Genomic DNA, 20,549 nt, shown 5'->3' on the forward strand with positions numbered 1-20,549 from the left:
GCAGATTCATCCGATTGGAGAGGAGTGGGGGGTGGAGAAATGAATCCCGAATCGCAGTGCATTTTTTAAAAAATTCCAGTGAATTATTTATTTCTTTTCATTTGTCCACATTTAAACTTTTGCCCAGACAAATCAAAGTGAACATGCTGTTTGTTATCCTTATTATCCGCGTGTTAGAGAACGGCGTGAAAAAAAAAATGTCATGCATTGCCGATCGAGAGTCCGATTTGTGTTGGAAGTGTCCTTTGCCTGTTGAAAGCCCGTGCAGGAAAAATACATTGCAAATAGCCCTGTAACATTATTTACAATTAAAATTCAATTTTGTATATTTGCTTGCTGCTGACTGGCACATTTTAAGTCCGAATTTGAAAAGAATACTGCAAAAAAAAGTCAGAAATTCCCGTCTTTCTGGCTGCCTTATTAATTAGTGATGGTCCTCCATTTCAGTTTTTCTGATGTTCAAGAGGTTGCCTCTTTGTTTGGAAGAATATAACAATAGCATTTAGACTTATACAGGTGGTCCTTGACGTCCGACCACAAGTGAGTTCAAAATTTGTGTTGCTAAATGAAGCATTTCTTAAGTGAATTTTACCCCACTTTACAACCTTTCTTGCCACAGTTGTTAAGTGAATAACTGCAGTTGTTAAGTTAGCAACACAGTTGTTAAGTGATCTGGCTTTCCCATTGACTTTGCTTGTCAGAAGGCTACAACAGATGATCACATGACCCCAGGACATGGATTGTCATAAATATGAGTCAGTTGTCCAGCATCTGAATTTTGATCATCTGACCATGGGGATGCAACAGTGGTCATACTTGCGAAAAACAGTCATAAGTCACTTTTTTCAGTACTGTTGTAACTTTGAATGGTCACTAAATGAGCTTTTGTAAGTCGAGGACTACCTGTACCTCTTTGTAGTGCTTTATAGCCCTCTAAGCGGGGGGGAGGGAGGCTTCAAAAATTTCAGAAACGGGTTCTCTGCCTGGTTGCTGGGTGGGCGTGGGTGTGGTCATGGTAGGCATGGCTTAGTTGGCCTCCTGTATCATGACGGGATGGCTGTTTTTGCCTTCCCCAGACTCCAGAGGTTTCCTCGAGCCTCTGGGAGGGTGAAAACTGTTTCTCCCAGGCTCTGGAGGCCCTCCGGAAGCCGCAAATGGGCCCGTTTCCAGGCTTTTCCCCCTCCCCGAGCCTCTGCGCAGGCCCTGCACTTACCTCGCATCCAAAATGCGCCACATGAAGACTCCTGGAAAGGGCAGGGTGAGCGGAGGCAGCCAGGGGTGGGATTTGGCGGTTCACCGAACCAGCCATAACGTTAGCAACGGGTCCGCCCGAACCGGGTGAACTCATAGGAGCCCATCCCTGCCTCTAAAGTGGTTTACAGAGTCAGCATATTGCCCCCAACAATTGGGGGTTCTCATTTTACCAACCTTGGAAGGCTGAATCAACCTTGAGCCAGTCAGAATTGAACTCCTGGCAGTTGGCAGAATTAGCCTGAAATACTGCATTCTAACCACTGTGCCACCATGGCTCTATTGTTAAGTATTAATCTTGGATCCAAAATGGAGAACTGTTCCAATTGTGTTGGCATTTTAAAAAAAGATTTTTTTTGTACAATTATCCCATCAAAATCTACAGGTGATGCTCCTTAGATCAGAACAATAAGATACCTGTAGTAGACACAGAATCCAAATGGCTTTGCCAAATGGCTGTCATCTGAAATAAAAAGAGCCTACGAAGGAATATGGCAAAATGAAAAATAATCTGGAATTTTTAAAAAGACTGTGAATTTAATATATTTTTAGGAAACAACAATTTCCATTTTACTTTAAATGTTCGTCTACCAAGCTGCTCTGCATTTCAGCAAAGTTATGGTGATACTGGAAACAGTCTTTGTGAACAGGTGACAAGACTTGAAATTCTAGAACTAGAAAACCTTGAATTACGCCGTCTTCGGTCTGACTTAAGCATGGTATATAAAATCATACATTGCAATGTCCTACCTGTCAATGAATACTTCAGCTTCAACCATAACAACACAAGAGCACACAATAGATACAAACTCAAAGTAAACCGCACCAAACTTGATTGCAGGAAATACGACTTCAGCAAATGTCTGGAATACTCTACCCGACTCTGTAGTCTCTTCCCCAAACCCCAAAAACTTTAACCTTAGACTGTCTACCATTGACCTCACCCCTTTCCTAAGAGGTCTGTAGGGGCGTGCATAAGCGCACCAACGTGCCTACCGTCCCTGTCCTATTGTTTCTCTATTCTTTTATTTTTCTTATATGTACCAATCTCATGTATTCACAACTATGTATACACTTATACTTATTATCTTGTAAACAATTGACAAATCAAATAAATAAATAAAATAAATAAATAAAGATTGTTTTAGGCAGAGGGCTGTTTTAGGGTGGTTTTATGAGAAGAAACTTTATTAAAGGTATGCTGTCACTATAAGTCCTACTTGTACAGAATTATCTAGGTAACCAAGGCAGTGTGCATTGATCTTAATTACCCTTACAAATAAACATTATATTGAGAATTCTCTACCAAATTTGGAAAAGAGAAACCCTCTTGGATTAGGAAATTCATTACACAGAGACCTCTTCCTTCTCACACACAAACTTAACTTGTTTATCACAGTGAATGTCATTCCACTTTCCCTCTTTATACAGGACAGCGCAATCTTCACCATTGTTCCCACCATTATTGGGTTCACCTTGTCTCCAGCTCCTGAAAATGGGGCAAAATTAATTATTCCTTAAATTCTGCTTATTGCAATCATATCTTTCTTTATTTAGAATCTTTATACTTCATGGTATTACACAAAAGCATAATGGGTAACTTGTATAGTATTGGCAAACTAAATACTTGAAGAAATATTTCCTTTTGTTTTTGCAAGTCTATCAATTTTTCCATAACATATATAATTGGATAAATATCTTCTATTTCATAAAACTCCCAGATTTGGATAAATAAAAATAATATTAAATAAATAGGAAAGATCTGAAAGATAAATCCTCCAAAAAGACCACAAGAGGGTGTTAGACTGCACCATAATGAGACAGGATAGATAGGAGAATTCCAAATTAGTGATGTCAATTATGAGAAGATTCCTACAATCGGGTGGGATTCTACAGGTTCTCACCTATTCGCTAGAACCGGTTGTTAATATTCTAAGCAGTTCGGAGAATTGGTTGTTAAAAGAAATTACTGGCCTAATCCTGTAAGGAAGTCAGGAAGGAAACATTCTGGTGTTGCTTACAGAAACTGCCTCTCCGTTAACCCTTATTACATTCTTGGCAGAACTAGACTTCCTGTCTCAGGAAATCTACGGAGTTTTTCCCCCTCCTTTGCTGGTACTTTGCTTGTATGGAGTGACCATTCAAAGTTACAATGGCACTGAAAAAAGTGACTTATGACTGTTTTTTACACTTACGACTGTTGCAGCATCCCCACAGTCATGAGAGGCCAGGTGAGGAGATGCGTGCCTCGATGTGAGTGATGCTAAGTTGGCCACACTCAGTCACATGACCACCAAGCCATGCCCACTAACTAAGCCACACCCACAGAACCGGTTGTTAAAAAATTTGAATCCCACCCCTGCCTACAATGTCTTCCTGAACATTGCTGAATTAACCATTGTTCATTTTTACACAAGTCAGAGATTTCATTGCCCCAGGTCTATATCTTTTCCATATACATCCATTTATCATATCCATTTGGGACAACATAAACTGGACATGAAATTCTGGATATATTGAGGTTGGGAGCTGCTGGTAATTAAGATAAGGAGCAATTTTCTTCCAGTCTTCAGCTTTTAGTTGATTCTTTTATGTGTATGCTTGTATAACAATTACAACGTTTTTATTATTTTAGCATTGATTGTTATTGTTAATCACGAAGGGTGGGAGAAAAGTAAATAATTGAATGAATACTCTTTGCTTCAGTGTCTGCAAAAGAGCTCAAGCTAGAGGAGGGGTCCCCAAACCCTGGGCTGTGGCCCACTACTAGGCTGTGTCCTGTTTGGAACTGGGTTGCGCAAGCAGCAGGCAAGTATATGTGCACACGCAAAGCTCCCCTCACATGAGCAGCTGCTGATTGCCCGCCCACGCAAAACTCCCCTCATGCGAGCAGTGGCTGTCTAGCACTTATCTGTGAAGCTCCCCTCACATGAGCGGTGGCCACTTGCGCACAGGCGTGAAGCTCCGTTTGTGTGAGCAGCAGGCACACATACCCACCATTCAGATAAATGGAGCTGTGCGCGCTCGTGTGCACCTGCCTGCCACTCACAAGGAACTATCCCCTCACCCCACCCCACCCGGGCTGCTAAGCCAGAATGATTGGGGACCGCTGAGCTAGAGTAAATATGGTTCCAGATAGCTCAGTTAGCAAGTTTCTAATCTGTGTGACTCCTAAAATGTCTGACTGTCTATCTAATACACACACACACACACACACACACACATACCGTTCTTTCAGTGGTGATCCATCAACCCAAAGCCAAGTTCCTTCTTTCTCTGTATCACTTAAGCCAAGCCAGATGGAATGTTTTAAAGTGTGAATCACAAAATCCTAGGAGGAAACATCTCTGTTCAAATGTCACGCAACTGAAATCGGCAATATGTCTATATGCCTGCTTGCCTGCCTCTCTATACATCTCTTGTACCATTCCATATTATAGCATTTTGGCATTTTACAGAGCATGCAATATACCAACAAATCATAGTACAATTTTAAAGCAAATAGTGTGGGAAAGCCTCAGTGGCGACAAGAAGCAAATGGGAATAAAAATAAATAAATGAAATAAAAGAGGTGCAATGCCTAAATTAAGAGAATGCTTCCAAAATAGTTCCATTTTCAATAGTTTTCTGAAAGCCTGTAGGGAGGGGATGACTGATTCCCATTGGGAAGCCATTCTAGAACTTTAGTACTGCCACAGAAAAGAAATGCCTTCTACTTTTGGTCCTACTCAGGTTGGGCTCTACCTGAAACATCTTAAATAGTTCCTCAGAGACTGGAAACCAGTGCAGGCCCACAAAATCAGTATTACATGCTTCCATCACTGGAACCTAGTAAGTATATGAGCTGCCACATTCTGGATCGGTGGCAGTTTCTATATAGATTAGGATCTAATATAAAATACATCGCAGTACTCCAATTAGGCGGTGGTGAAGGCATGAATTACTACAAACAGATCAACATTGGAGTTGGCAGCATGTGCAAACAACAGTTCTATGTTACATGGATACAATCTCTGCCTTTTCCATCCAAACTCTCACATTGATAGCCTTGACCCAGGATGGTGATGTAAAACTGAATGTCACCACCATGTTGATAATGGACCCTAAGCTCCTGAAGACTCATAAAGTGGCTTCATATAGATATTAAAAAGTATGGGAGGGAGGACTGACTGACCCCTGTGTCACTCACCTATTATGGCCAATGGGTTGAAAAATATATAAACAAGTTATGTTTACTAATTCTGCTGAATGTTTTTTAACAGTTGCTGTCTGCTGCTTACTCCCTTCCCACTTCCCTTTATACTGTAGTATATCCTTTTATTAACAGTATACCCTTTTATTTTGGGCCGATAGGCACACTAGAAGGCACTTTATGAGCAGCTCATACGACCACTGCTGTGGGATGCGAAAGCTTGCTATTCACTAAATGGCTGAGTATGGCCAGTTATAAAATGCCCACTTATCTGGGTCTTTTTCCATTTCTGTGGTGGAAAAAAGCTAAATGGCAGCAAAAAGAGACACCAAACTCCAATTCTTGGCTGCCATTTAACAGTGGTCCTGATTGGGCAGCCCTGTATTTGTCAGAAGGGATATTTATTTGTTAGATTTTTTTTTTATCCCACCTTTATTACTTTATGTTAGAAATTCTGTTTATACATAGCACCACAGATCAAAGAAAGAGTACAGTCACTGTGTGCTTTACTGCTTAACTGTTTAACTGTTACAGGAAACAGGAAACTCTAGTTAGAACAAAAAACCATAAAGTATATGGTTATAGATTCAAACTTGTTAGCACTTCCATCTACTAGCTAAATACTACTTTAGTTGTTGCATAAAAATACAAGAAAACTATTCCAACACCTTATAAGTAACTCAAGGCAAGCAAACATACATAATACTCCTTCCTCCTCTTAATTTCTCTACAACAACTTTGAGAGGTTGTTTCCTCTAACCACACTAATTTCCATATTGCTGTAGCTGACATTTGCTATCTTTCTAGGCAGATAAAACAGGTGTTTTAAAAAGCTGCTTGTAGCTGCCAACTGTATTTATTTCCAGAGAATGCCAATAAGGTCTTTGTATGGACCCAGAATATTTTTGGTCAAGAAAAATGCTATCAGGCAGTCCTCCACTTATGACTACAACTGGGAGTAGCATTTCTGTTGCTAAACAAGGCAGTTGTTGCAACTTTGCAACCTTTTTTCCAGATGGTTGTTAAGTGAACCACTGCAGTTAAGCGAATCACATAATGTTTAAGCAAATCCAGCTTCCTCCATTAACTTTGCTTGTCAGAAGACACCTGGGAAAGTCGCAAATGGTGATCATGTGACCCCAGGACAATGCAACTTCTGTAAACACATGCTGGTTGCCAAGTGTCCAGTTTGTGATCATGTGACTAGGGATGCTGCAATGGTTGTAACTGCAAGGACTGGTCATAAATCAATTTTTTGCAGTACTGTTGTAACTTTGATGTACCTAAATAAATGGCTGTAAGTGGAAGATTACCTGTGGAACAATATATGTGGTGTCCAGCAAAAGAAGCAGCAACTGGGAAAAGCAGCTTGAACAAGTGTAGAAAGAAGAGATAATGGTTGCCCTTAGCTATGATTAACTGAAGCACAGTTGATTCAGTTAATCCAATATATACAATATCCAAGATATAGATGAATAATCCAAATTGATTTTTCACAATGCACGAAGCTAGTATGTAGTTAGCTGGTGTATGGTTCATTGAGTCTCCATAACTACAAGTATCATAGGGCTAAAAGAGGCAAGGACAAAACAGTATTAGTCCTGATCTATGCTAAACGAAAATTGTATTAGTAATATTTTTACTGGTATTTATATATGAGCACTGCACAAAGCCAAGTTTTTAAATAATAGTTGCTATGTGAAGTGTTATATAAGTCTAAATGCTATTAACTAAGGTGCTGATACCTGGTTTCCTTTTTCAGATTCTGCACAAGAAGCAGGCAGTGGTGAAAGGTTAAGATGAGGAAGTTCAACTACAAAGAAGGTGTACAAGAAAAGAATAAAGCTATTCCTTGCAGGAATATGTAGAGTTTACCTGCTCTTGCTTGCTATTAATAATGATAAGGTGAGAATCACGATCAGCACATGTTTTCCTTGCCATCTCCCAATTTTCTTCTGTGTCAGAAAAGTAGTAAACATTTGTCTGAAACCTCCGCCACGAAGTATCTGAAATAGAAAAGTTGTACAGAAGAATTGTTTTAAAAATGGGGGAAGAGACTCCTGGAAGGAAAAAAAAAATGTTGGATTGAAGGCAGTTCAATAAAAAAAAACAGAGCTGGCAACAGGATAGATTAGAAGAATGAAGAGCTGGTGAGTAGACCAGCTCTTTGCATCTGTCTGAAAAAAGGAGAGAGGACCAGAAAGAACCCTCAAGCGCTCAAACGGTTGGTCCTTGCAAGGAAATTGCAAGGCAGCAGTTTGCAAACAATGTTAAGCACTAAGAGAAGAAGAAATAATCACATTGCTCAAACCTTGGTCATCACTCTCAAAAGAGCACAAAGTTTGTATCCTTCCTTTTCTAATGACACTTGGAAACAGCTTGTTAACTACTTTTCATCTATTAGAAATTTTTGGAGTGACAAATCTGAAAATATCGAATGAGTCTGCTTTCAATCCTTGATAAAAGAAAAATTTAACTACAAGAACTTTTTTTAATAAACAGCAAATGGTTGATTAAAACTTTGATTTTAAAAAGCTATAAATAAACTAAGGGTCCAGATAAATTTGAAATAAGATTTTGGAATTAATATAATAAAGAATCCTTCCTGTGAGAAAGTGCATTGGTTTTGAATTTTTTAAAAATAAGATTTTTTTTAAAAAAATGAACACTAGAAGAAATTAAATATTTCAATTAAAAGAGAGGAACATTAACTTAACTAACAGTTACAGAATGGCACAAAATATTCTAACACTAGAAAGTTTAAAATTATTAACAATGTCAACAGTGATATCTTCCTCTATGGATAGACTTTGTTTAAAATATATTTTGAAAGAGGAACAAGTTTTACCTGAGAAGAGTTGAAAGTGGATTTACAACTGGCTACAAGAATGGCAGGAAAAGGAAGTTACCCTGGACATACAAAAGAAACTGGCTGATATTTTAATAATTAAAAAGGATATACCAACAATAAACCAAGACAATGACCTGAATAATTTTTATATTGAATTTATAAAACAGATTTGCTAAAGTTTTGAATAATCTCATGAGAAGGGACAAAGAAGAAATGAAAAGAAATCAAATATGATATGGTGAATGGATTAAAGATTAAATTTGTTAGAAGTTAAAGTTGGTTAATTTGATCAAAGTTAAATAGGTGTTATTTCTAGTAACTTTTAATGGCTGATACTACGATTGAAATGATGATGCTTTAAGGATTTGTTTGTAGATAAGGGATGGGACATGGGAAGAAGAGATCATTTGTTAAATTTGAAGAGAAAGTAATAAATTACTAAAATCCCCTATACTTGCTATAATGAAGGTGGCAAGACAGTACTGGTTGTTTTCTTTACTTTATTCCCATTTTTCTTGGTAAAGCAGGTCTGACATTAAAAGGGATTAATTCCCAACTCACATGTATTCATGAGAAAGAGGAAAAAGGAAGTAATTAGTCAGCTTCTCTTCTCAAACACTATAGTGGGCTGCTGAGTCCAGAGGGTGGAATGTGGAAAATTTGTTCATATTCTGGTTGTGCCTCCTCTTTTGGAATAAAGTACTGGTGGTGTCACTATCATGACCTAAATCTCAGAAGGTACCTCACCTGACTCCACACCTGGGGTGGGATAGAGACAAGGGACTCCCATTATTTGTTATCTTTACGGCAATTAAAAGATACAAATTTAAGATGTGGAACAATTCCAATTATGCCACCCTCTACCTGAATGTTATATAGTAGATTCTTAGGATTATATGGGACTAATGATCCCTCCTTATGAGATAGTACAATCTCTGCAGAAGTATACCGAACTATATAAAAGAAAACAAAATGCGTAACTCATTTTAGGATATATTTTTGAGGGCAGAATTTCTTCAAGCTATCCAGGATGCTACAGTCACCTTGTTCCAGAATCCAGAGGCACAGCAAGGAGAAAATTAGAGGGGAGGCCAGTGGGCTTCCAAGTCAACATACATTCATTTCTCCCCTTTGAGTCTGCAGCCACCAGTCTGCAGTCTTCCTTCACAACACATGCATATTTTAACAAGATACCGTGTTTCTCACAAAATAAGGCCGGGCCTTATTTTTTTTTTACTCCTGAAAAAACGGCTAGGCTGTCTTTTCAGGGGTGACTTAATTCCCCCCCCCCTTGCATCCTCGGGCGGGCAGGCAGCGACGGCTTGGATGTTGACCTCGGCGTTGGTGGGGCACTTCGTATTGGGAGATCTTCCGCCACTGTTGCTTTCCCTTCTCCCCGTGCTGCCGCGGCATTTAGAGCAATGCTGTGGTATTTGGCGCAGCCATGCACGGCCAGCCAGGGCTCCTCCCTGCAACCGGAGCCCGGCAGAGACACTCGGCTTCAGGCACTCCTATTGCCGCCTTCCCTTCGCCTTCGAAGGCAAAGCCAATTCTTTTAAAAACAACGCTCTACTACCGGTACGACAAAGCCTCCTCTGCCTGAGAGGGCAGCCCAACCCCAAAAGCAAGTGCCTCCCCACCGGGCCCTCCGCTCATCCCGCCAGGGCCATGCCAGAGCTGTGCGGGCTAGGCAGAGTCGGGAAAGCGAGCCGCGGGTGCACGCTCATCTGCCAAGCGAAAGAGCCGGGCCGACCCGAGCTTGGCTTCCTTCCCAAGTCCCTCCAGCCCAAACCTGAAGGGGCCACTGGGAGAGGCCGCCTGAGGCAGTGATAGCGCCCACCCATCTGTGGACAGGGAGGCAAGGCAATGGCCTGCGCTGCATCCTCCTCTGAGCTGAGCCCTGCTGAGTGAGCGCCTCTGCCCGATGCCTATGCCGCTGCAGCTTTTGGAGCTGCCGGCGCATTTGGAGATGCGTGGGGATGGGGACGGGCTGGGCAAGGGGTGGAAAGGATGGGAGGCTTTGGGCTCTCTCCGCCAGACCCGCTGGTCAGGGAAGCAGCGCTGCCATCACCTCGCCTCCCTGTCCGCAGATGGGTAGGCGCTATCACTGGTAGTGGAAATGTCATAATGTCTTTGAAGAGTATATGAACTAAATCGCTAATACTTTTTTTTAAAAATGAGATAATGTATTTGTGAATGAAAAGTAGACTATTATGTCAATTTCCCTGCCCTGTGTAGAAGTAGAACAATGTAAGCTACCTGAAAACTTAAAACATATCACTATATATTGTCAGTGATGGTATTCAACCAGTTCGGAAGAACTGGTAGCAAGGATTTGGCGTGGGTTGCTGAACCGGTAGTAACTTCTGGCTGGCCACACCCCAAACCCGGTCACCCAGTCGCCGCTCGCTTATCCTGCCCGCCCGATGCCCACTCACCTGCCCAGTCACTCCTTAAGGTATTTCTTTTTTTTTAACCTCCCGACAATCAGCTGTTCCTACAAACAGCTGTGCCAGGATTCCCCTCGTTTCTTACTGCTTCACCCAGGAGGCTTCCCTGAGGCCCAGGAGGGCAAAAAATGGAGGGAGGGGGCACAGCCCCAGGGAAGCTTCCTGGGAGTAAAAAAGGCTCCCCTGAGGCCAGGAAGGTCCAAAGAATGGGGTGGGGGTGCAAAAAAGAGCCACACCCACCCAATCACATGGCCAGTCCTACATGGCCATGCCCACCTAGCCACACCCACCTAGCCATGCCCACATAACTGGTAGTAAAAAATGTTGAATCCCACCACTATATATTGCATCACACTGTAAAATGTAAAATGTATTTAATTCTCAGAGTTATAATGTGACCTGATTTTTGTTGAGTTCACAATATACTAAACCATGTTGTAATATATTTGGTTTGAGCTTAGCTGGTTATCTGAACCCCAGTTGAAGAGATTCTTCTGTGGAAACATATTAGATTTGCTGTAACTTAAGTCTGAAGCTTCCTTACTACTTTAATCTTCAAGCATATGTTGAGTATTTTTTTAATGAATTCTGGTCTCTTATTGCTTTTTCTGATTCATGTTGACTTGTTTTTTATATTTACCTCTGCAATTTTGTAGTCTACCTAATTCTCTTTCTATTCTGAGTAGTTGTTCTTCTATTTTCTGCAGGCTGATTTTTCTCTTCTCATCAAATTGTTGTTCTAAGCTTTTGAGTTTGGTTATAACACTGGTCTCCAATTCTGTGAAATTGAATGGTGCTAGGGAAGCATCATAGCCGTCTTTTGTGGAGCTCCAATTTTGCGACCTGAGTTCTGAAAGTACTGAAGTATCTGGGAAGGAAAAGAAAGAAATGCAATTTCATGAATTAAACTGTATTCTTACAGGCAGTTGGAAGATACTGCTGTGTCTGCAAGAGCCAGAGCAAGAGTCTAGTGATTTAATCTGGGTGCTTTTGCCTGATGGCTATTTTTGCCAACTCATGTCTCAGCACTCTAATTGCACTGTGTTTATGGAATTGGTTATGAAATATTTCCCATTTAATTTTGAAAGGCAGAAATTATGTTTGAAATGGGCTGTAGATCAAAACCAGTTGGCAAAAGAGCAATTTGAGAAAGCTGAGAAAGGTCCTGGTCCATACATTAATACTCCTCCCCAGCTTGCTAATACCATCCCTTAAACATTTAAGCACAACCAATGTTTCTTTTTCACTGAATGTCATTGCCCTCCCCCATTGCTTTCATCTCATGGAGGTGGGATGTCCATGGGGTTGGCTTCACTAGCTTTTGATAATCACTCACTTGAGAGGAGGAGGATGACACTAAGGAGGAGACAGATACCAGTGAGGATCAAGAGTACACAAATTCGGTTTCTTTTCCAGTACTTTTTCCATTGGACTGGAGAAAAGATGGATGGATCTGCAGGGAAAGAGAGCCACAACTGATACAGACTGGATTTAAACTCCAAAAGCAAGTGAGAATTAAACCCAGAGAAGGGTTTGATTGTGTAGTCACCCTGTTTCATTCACAATTGTTTACAAGAATGAACTTGCATCTATTCAGGGGTGGGATTCTGCCTGTTCTCCCCTATTCGCTAGAACCTGTTGTTAATTTTCTAAGCAGTTCGGAGAACCAGTTGTTGGAAGAAATCTCCTTTTATTTTCCCCTAGTTTACAGGGCTAATCCTGTAAGGAAGGCAGGAAGGAAACATTCTGGTGTTGTTTCTAGCCTAATCTTTATTACCCTGCTTACAGAAACTGCCTCTCAGTTAACCCTTATTACATTCTTGGCAGTATTACTAGACTTATTGTCTCTGGAGCTTCTCCGGATTTTTTTTTTTTTTGCTGGGGCTTGACTTTCTTAAAGGGGAAGGGTTGTTTTAAGCTTTTTACACTGCTGTTGGGAGGAAATACTCCCCTGTTGGAGTACTACCTGCAGGTAGAAGGCCTTCTACTGTAAACTTTGCTATTATGTTGACATAATGGCATAGGCCCATTCCAGCACATTGAAACAAACCTGATAACATGCTAAGTGTCAACTCATAAAATATTTCTATGATCTTTTTAGAGTTGCCAACAGAAAGGGAGGGGAGAAAGGAGTTTGAAAGAGCAGTGTGGCAGCTTGGAAATTGAAAGTGCATTCCATAAATAGTTTTTCAAAGATAGTAACTAGGTGACTGAAGTTTCTGCTGCACAAATATCTAACTGGAGAACATTATTGATGGCTCTTGGCTATGGATGTGCCGCATTGGATAATATGAATTATGATACACTGGGGGGGGGGGACCAGGGTCAAGGGTGACAATGAATTATATGTCTCAGAGTCAGCTACACTCAGGCAGTGCCAGATAAGTTAACTCCCAATAAATCCTTTTGAAGTTTTGGAAGTTTGGCTCGAGATTCATGATTTAATTGGGGTAACTGCCAGAATCCTGACACCAAGTTTGCATTAGAGAATCCTTTGTGGGCATGAAGGAAGATTAGGTTTGAAGAAGTATAAGCCCCAGGACATTGAAACCTCCATGGACCAGATGATGAGTCCCATGTATGACTAGAGCCTTGCTAAGAGTTCAGTGTAAATCAGATTGGCCTCATGGGCTGCAAAGCATGGCTGAGGTTTCCAATGTTATAATTTTGTGAACAAGTTTACAGATTTTGAAAGGGAAAAAAATGCCTTCATTTGGTAAAATGCAGAATAATACATGAGGCTAGTATTAGTAGTATGTAGTACAATACTCCTCTTTTGCAGACTGCCTGCTTTTTAGAGCATTCTGCAGTGAATTGAAAAAGAGTGTTTGAACTGAAAATATTGAGTGAATTGAAAAATGTTGCTCCTATAAGAGGTTTAGAAAATTTCTTGCAGAAACAACCTTCTCTGCAAATATGGTTTCTTCCTTCCATATGAATAGTAACCAGAAAGGGGACCAAATCTCAAGCAATAAAGTGTTTGCTTTCCATTTTAGACAAATGGAATATGACATTAGGTATTTGTCAGACACACTGTATATATAAATTGGAAATTTGTTTACCACAATTTACTTTTCAGAAGGTTGAAATGCAATTGTAGCTCAAAGTTGTGCACGAAATGTGAACGTTTAAAAAAAGCAAACAAAATGTTTTAAGGGAACATATGCACAATGTAATAGGAAGAAACAGCTTGAAATAGCAACTCTAGAAAATGTGCTTTGCAAGGACAAATGTGCATGAAAATTGATACACTTCCCCCCCCCCCTCTGAATTTGCAAAATAATAAGAAACTGAAACGTAATGAATGCAAAAAACAACTGTGAGCCTATCTTCATTAGTTGTTTACAATGACACTGCAAAGGCCTGGCAATTCCAATTTTACTCCCTGAGTTTATGATATTGGCATCCAAATTACAATTTAAGCATCCTTACACTACTATTTCTATTCTTCAAAATATGTGGCAACCTAAAACAAAACATCAAAGACAGTAAAGACAGCTCTTTCTATTGCCAAAGCTGAGGCTGGATTCTGCTGAAGACTCCTCGGAAGGAAAGACTGCAAGTGAAATTGAAACAGATTTACTAATATCATACCGGTAACAGCCTTTATATCAGGATCCAATGGTTTAGCTGGTGTCTTCCTTTCACAAGGTAGCGAGATACTGTCATAATTACTTTCTTCACTGCAGTTATCATAATCTGTTCCAAAGTGAATGGAATAAATTAACCTTGGGATTATGAAAATTTTTACACAAGGATTGGGCACAAAGTGCAAACATTCTTTAGATGCTACCCTTTAACTTCGTTGCTCAAGCAACCCACTACATTTCTGACTTAGTTCTTGCTCATCCTTACAATGTACATTTGGCTTCCTCTAGAAGCTGAGCACCTTCCTTTTGGGGGGAGGGGGGAAGTTTGATCAGACAAGAAAAATTCATGGCACTCCACTGCTTTACCATCATCTCATTCCTGGAAATAGCCAAGTCGGCTTCTGCATGACTGTGTGAGGGTTTGTGTGGTTTCATGTTTGACCTCATTCACTTCCCAGCAGTTAGTCAGTCTATCAAAAGAAAAGGCACAGGAACTCATATTTGCTGAATTTGAACCATTCCCATATCACTGTCATGATAAACATTTTGCTACCAGCTGAGATGTTAGAAGGGAAGCCAATTCAAAGGGATCAATTCTTTTTAAGTAATGCCTCCTGTTTTATGCTATAGGTGCATAATGAGGAAAGCACTGTCTGGCACTGAATCAAAATAGATGCAATACAGACAGAATAAGGGCAGCACATTTTTGTCAATATAGTTTTCCTGCCAACTCAAGGATGAATAGGGTAGATCACAACTCAGCACAGGGAATGGTCCCATTATAAAAACCATTAGTGAATCTTCAATGGAGATATTTGTAGAAAAGATACATAGAAGGATAAGGCTCTACATTCTTAACAGCAATAAATATGAAAAAAAAGCTTCAACAAGAATAGCTTGTGGTTCTAGAGCAAATTTTTCTTCTACGTAACTTTTACAAGTACAGAAATCTTTTCTCTGCTTGACCATTCTAAGTAGATTATGGTCTCATCCCAGATTTCCATTCAGCCTTTCATTTCCCTCCTGGAACTGATGATCAAACCAGATCCCATGTTCGTATCTTTTAATCCTGCTTTAGATACATTTTCCATATAGATGGCAGTCTACAAACCAACATTACCGCCAGTGAAGCCCATTATGTACATTATGAAGTGTGCCATATCACATTCCGCCTCCCCAGCCAGGTTTTAACTCAATTACCTTCAGTGCTGAGCCCACTCTGTTCTGCAGGCTCAGGAGGGAGGGAACGCCAAGGCTTGCATGGGAGATCTGCTTCCCTGCTTATTGTGTTGCCGTACATGGCTTCGGGTTATAGACTTGAGAAAGAGGGAGATTCTGAATGGATTAAAATAGAGCTCTCAAGTTCTTAACATGGTTTCTGGATTTCATTTCTCCAGGAAGTCATCAGATCTCCTTTTGTTTTGCTTCCTTTTTGTGGACAGGTGTCTAGCAATACTGGGACAACAGCTGTTGTTGAGGGTACAATGAGTTGTGGTTACAGCTCTTATATAAGGCTATCCTCAAAGGTGGAAAAGAGTCCACATTGCCAACTTTAAAAGCAAATACAAAAATTTATGCCACTAATTATCACATTAAACAAGAGGAAAACCTTCTCTGCACCAATTCCATCTGTGCTTTCTAAAGTTTAGTAAACAACAAACTAAAAGACTCAGGGTCCATCCCAACCCTGAAAGGACCTAATGGTAAAGACTGCAATGAAGACAACATTAAAGCCAACCTCTTTAACACATTCTTTGGCTCAGTATTTGAAATTCTAGACCTAGAAAACCTAGAACTATGCCGCCTTTGGTCTGATCTAAGTATAGTACATAAAATTATATATTGCAATGTCCTACCTGTCAATGAATATTTCAGCTTCAACCATAGCAATAGAAGAGCTCACAATAGATACAAACTCAAGGTAAACTGCACCAAACTTGATTGCAGGAAATACGACTTCAGCAACAGAGTGGTCAATGTCTGGAATACTCTACCTGACTCTGTGGTTTCTTCCCCAAACCCCAAAAACTCTAAAAACCTCACCCCTTTCCTAAGAGGTCTGTAGGGGGCGTGCATAAGCGCACCAATGTGCCTACCGTTCCTATCCTATTGTTTCTTTTTATTTTTCTTATATGTATCAATTTCATGTATTCATAACTATGTTTATATTTATACCTGTTATCTTATAATCGCTTGACAAAATAAAATAAATAAGAATAAAAAAATTTAAAAACCTATTGATCCCAAAGTAGTGGCCTAGTAAATCAGGTCCGCTGCTTCAAATCCAGGCCACTTTCTTTTAGCTTATGGGGAGTGACTGCTAGTGATGTAGAATTGAAGTGCTGGAAGACACAGAACAGGCAGATTTTGCAGAGAAAAGATTTATGCTAATAATTCACCTAATAATTTAGTGGTGCTATCCTCTAAAGGAGGAACTCTGGGAGTTGAAGTCCACAAGTCTTAAAGTTGCCAAGGTTGGACATCCCTGCTCTAAAGTACTTCTGAATTCTAAATAAAACAAATGTGCTTGGACTAGGCTGAGGTAGATGCATAAAAGCTCTAGTGTGTGTGTGTGTGTGTGTGTGTGTGTGTGTATCTCCATTTGAAGCTTCCAATCCATCAGTGGAAAGACTGAAATGCAGTTCTAGGTGCAGCTATGGGACAAATAAATTCAATAAGAATAGAGGTAGCTAAGAATAAACAGAAGCTGAAATGGTAGAGAAAAAGACAAGATCAAGAATTGGTCAGCACCAGATGAAGATGAACTGCTCAGTTTTTAGTTGAAACATCTCACTGGCCTACACCCATTGGTTGCCAAGCAGTTTAACAACATAGTGTAAAGAGGTGAAATGGAAGATTGGTTAACATTTGGCAAAACCTACCTGATAATGAAAAATCCATCAAAAGAGGAAGCACTAGGCAATTACAAGCCAAGCTGTTTCCACCTGAGCAGAAAGGAAACGGCCCAAATAACAAAACAAAGCATCAGCTCCTAACTACCGTGTTTCTCACAAAATAAGGCCGGGTGTTGTTGTTTTTTTGACCCCCGAAAAAACGGCTAGGCCGTCTTTTCGGGGGTGACTTAATTCCCCCCCTTGCATCCTCGGGCAGGTGGGAGGCGACGGCTTGGATGTTGACCTTGGCGTTGGTGGGGCACTTCATATTGGGAGACCTTCTGCCACCATTGCTTTCTCTTCTCCCCGTGCTGCCGCGGCGTTTAGAGCAACGCCGCAGCATTTGGCGCAGCCACGTGCGGCCAGCCCGGGCTCCTCCCTGCAACCGGAGCCCGGCAGAGACACTCAGCTTCAGACGCTCCTGTCACCGCCTTCCCTTTGCCTTCGAAGGCAAAGCCAATTCTTTTAAAAACGATGCCCTACTACCGGTACGACAAAGACTCCCCTGCCCAAGAGGGCAGCCCAACCCCATGTGGGGAGGCAAATCTCCCGGGGCCGCAGCGCAGGATCAGCCCACCCCGGGAGAAGCGCCCAGCCGCCATCCCTGCCTGGTGCCAGGCAGAGTGCGAAGAGCTTTGCCTGGGGCGCCCAGCGCAGCTGACAGGTGGGCCCTCCTGCCCGGTGGTGGAGCTCTCGCCAAGGCAGCGAGCACCTCCCCACCGGACCCTCCGCTCATCCCGCCAGAGCTGTGCAGGCTGGGCAGAGCCGGGAAAGCGAGCCGCAGGTGCGCGCCTGCCTGCCAAGCAAAAGAGCCGGGCTGACCCGAGCTTGATTTCCTTCCCAAGTCCCTCCAGCCTGAACCTGAAGGGGCCAGCGGGAGAGGCCGCCCGAGGCAGTTATAGCAGCCACCCATCTGTGGACAGGGAGGCAAAGCGACGGCCTGCGCCACGTCCTCCTCCGAGCTGAGCCCCACCGAGTGAGCACCTCTGCCCGATACCCATGCTGCTGCAGTGTTTGGAGCTGCCGGCGTGTTTGGAGATGCATGGGGACGGGCTGGGCAAGGGGTGGAAAGGACGGGCGGCTTCGGGCTCTCTCCGTTGGACGCGACAGCCAGGGAAGCAGTGATGCTGTCGCCTCGCCTCCCTGTCCACGGACGGGTGGGTGCTATCATTGCCTTGGGCAGCCTCTCCCAGTGGCCCCTTTGGGTTCGGGCTTTGAGGGACTTGGGAAGGAAGCCAAGCTCAGGTCGGCCCAGCTCTTTTGGTTGGCAGGTGGGTGCACACCCGTGGCTCGCATTCCCAGCTCTGCCCAGCCTGCCCAGCTCTGGCGGGATGAGCGGAGGGTCCGGTGGGGAGGTGCTCGCTGCCTTGGCGAGAGCTCCACCACCGGGCAGGAGGGCCCACCTGTCAGCTGCACTGGGTGCCCCAGGCGAAGCTCTTCGCGCTTTGCCCGGCACCAGGCAGGGATGGTGGCTGGGTGCTTCTCCCAGGGTGGGCCGATCCCGTGCTGCAGCCCTGGGAGATTCGCCTCCCCACGTAGTGTTGGGCTGCCCTCTCAGGCAGGGGTGTCTTTGTCGTACCAGTAGTAGGGTGTCGTTTTTAAAAGAATTGGCTTTGCCTTCGAAGGCAAAGGGAAGGCAGCGACAGGAGTGCCTGAAGCCAAGTGTCTCCGCTGGGCTCCGGTTGCAGGGAGGAGCCCTGGCTGGCCGTGCGTGGCTGCGCCAAACACCGCGGCATTGCTTTAAATGCCATGGCAGCATGGGGAGAAGGGAAAGCAACAGCGGAAGGTCTCCCAATACAAAGTGCCCCACCAACACCGAGGTCAACGCAGGCAGCACCATATCCGGGTATGCAACAAAAGTACTTCCTAACGGCCAGCCTCCCTCCGCCATTCCCCCCCATTTCTCATGTTTAATATAGTCCTTAATTTGGGAGGAGGGGCTTAATTTGATTTTATGCCTATAAAGCATGCTGGGACTTCCTATTGGGGGAGGCCGTATTGTTGGAGAAACACGGTAGCAAGTTGATTGTAAAAAAACTGCAAGGCAAGATCAACTTGAAGGTAACTTGCTTTGATTACAAGAAAAGATTCAAGTCCTTGCCACCTGACTGGATAACCAAGTGCCTAGAAATACCCATTGTTGTGAACAACATATAACATACCACCACTAACATGTTGGCAGTTTTGCAACTAGGCACTTTCACCAATAGCTCTAAGAATGGTTGTTTGTTGCTGTGTGGAGATAGGAGTGGAAGAAATGAAGTCAGATTAGTTTGTAAGAGTGAAGGTGAACTGTCAATATCAATGTTATTTTAAGCAAGACCAAAAAAAACAGGCTTAATAGTGAAACAAGTGGGCTTTAACAAAAGTATTATATGTAATGCCCAGAATTTCCTATCAGAAATTCCTAGATAGAAATCCACTTCTGCCTACCTTGTTAAGAGGACTTTCTGAGATTGCCCGACAGGATTCAGAGGCCTTCTCAGATGCACACATCTCACTTCAGAGGAGAAGGATCTCCAAAAAATAAGAGCATTAGAATGAGATAAGAAAGGGGGAAAAAAGCTACAATATGATGTTTCAACTTCCTAGCTCATCTATTCTATTCAGCTCATTTCTCCTTGTAAAGTCTACATACCGCATACATCAGAAAAGTTCTAGGATGGAAAAGTGTTGGAAAGAAGGATAATTTATGATAGATATCAAGAAGATGGGACACCCCCTTCTATAGAAAAGTTAGGTCAGAGCTGTATGAAGTTTATCAAACCATTTTCTTTGAATTATTATGACTCACGTAGTCCAGTCAAGAAGTAGAAAGCAAAGAGGGAGAAGCATTCTACTAGTTACATAATTATAAAGAATGCTGTTTCTCGAGAAATGTCAGAGGGATGAATTCAACCAAAAATGACCCTCTGGATCTCATTAGTTTCACAACCTCTTTCTTCTGAAATTCTCCCCCAACAGCCAAGACTCACATGTTGGAAGATCTGGATGACATGGGAGGAATGGCACTTTCTGTTGCCGATCTCCATTAGAATGTTTAATTGTCTTTGATTGTCAACCTATAAAAGAAATAGATTGGTCTATCTGTCCATCCATCTGCTCCTCTAGCCTGCAGCACAACATGGCTTTCTCCAATTATTGTCCAGCTTATTTCCTGGTGAAGCAAAAGAAGGCCAAGGGACTTCTTCAGTAGCATTAGCTACTTTGATAGGTTATCCTCTTGCATTCAAAGCACGTATTAGGTAAGCCTTGGGAAGAGGCTTTCCCACTGCTTTTCTCCACATACATGAAAAATTGAATTATGCCCCGTAAGCATAG

The 20,549-nt window shown here is 42.2% G+C and overlaps 1 protein-coding gene across 3 annotated transcripts; it reads right to left on the reverse strand.

The window, feature by feature from the left end:
- Positions 1 to 128: 128 nt before the first annotated feature.
- LOC113418230 (uncharacterized) lies at positions 129 to 15,686 on the reverse strand. 3 transcript variants are annotated; one of them, XM_087955610.1, is made up of 7 exons: positions 15,535 to 15,686; positions 14,339 to 14,443; positions 12,081 to 12,197; positions 11,385 to 11,612; positions 7,319 to 7,449; positions 4,479 to 4,582; positions 129 to 249 (listed from the first exon to the last, which is right to left on the reverse strand). In XM_087955610.1, exons 1-7 carry the CDS (start codon positions 15,632 to 15,634, stop codon positions 201 to 203), a joined length of 834 nt encoding a protein of 277 aa, XP_087811736.1. In that variant the 5' UTR covers positions 15,635 to 15,686; the 3' UTR covers positions 129 to 200. The 3 variants fall into 3 exon arrangements, with proteins under 3 accessions (XP_087811736.1, XP_026532797.2, XP_087811737.1); XM_026677012.2 differs by lacking the exon at positions 129 to 249 and adding an exon at positions 2,415 to 2,740; XM_087955611.1 differs by lacking the exons at positions 129 to 249; positions 4,479 to 4,582 and adding an exon at positions 2,654 to 2,740.
- Between the last annotated feature and the right edge of the window lie 4,863 nt (positions 15,687 to 20,549).

Source organism: Notechis scutatus, chromosome 2 (assembly GCF_049901735.1).
Source record: "Notechis scutatus isolate UNSWTSFEM ecotype Mainland chromosome 2, rNotScu1.2, whole genome shotgun sequence".
Classification (NCBI taxonomy): Eukaryota; Metazoa; Chordata; class Lepidosauria; order Squamata; family Elapidae; genus Notechis; species Notechis scutatus.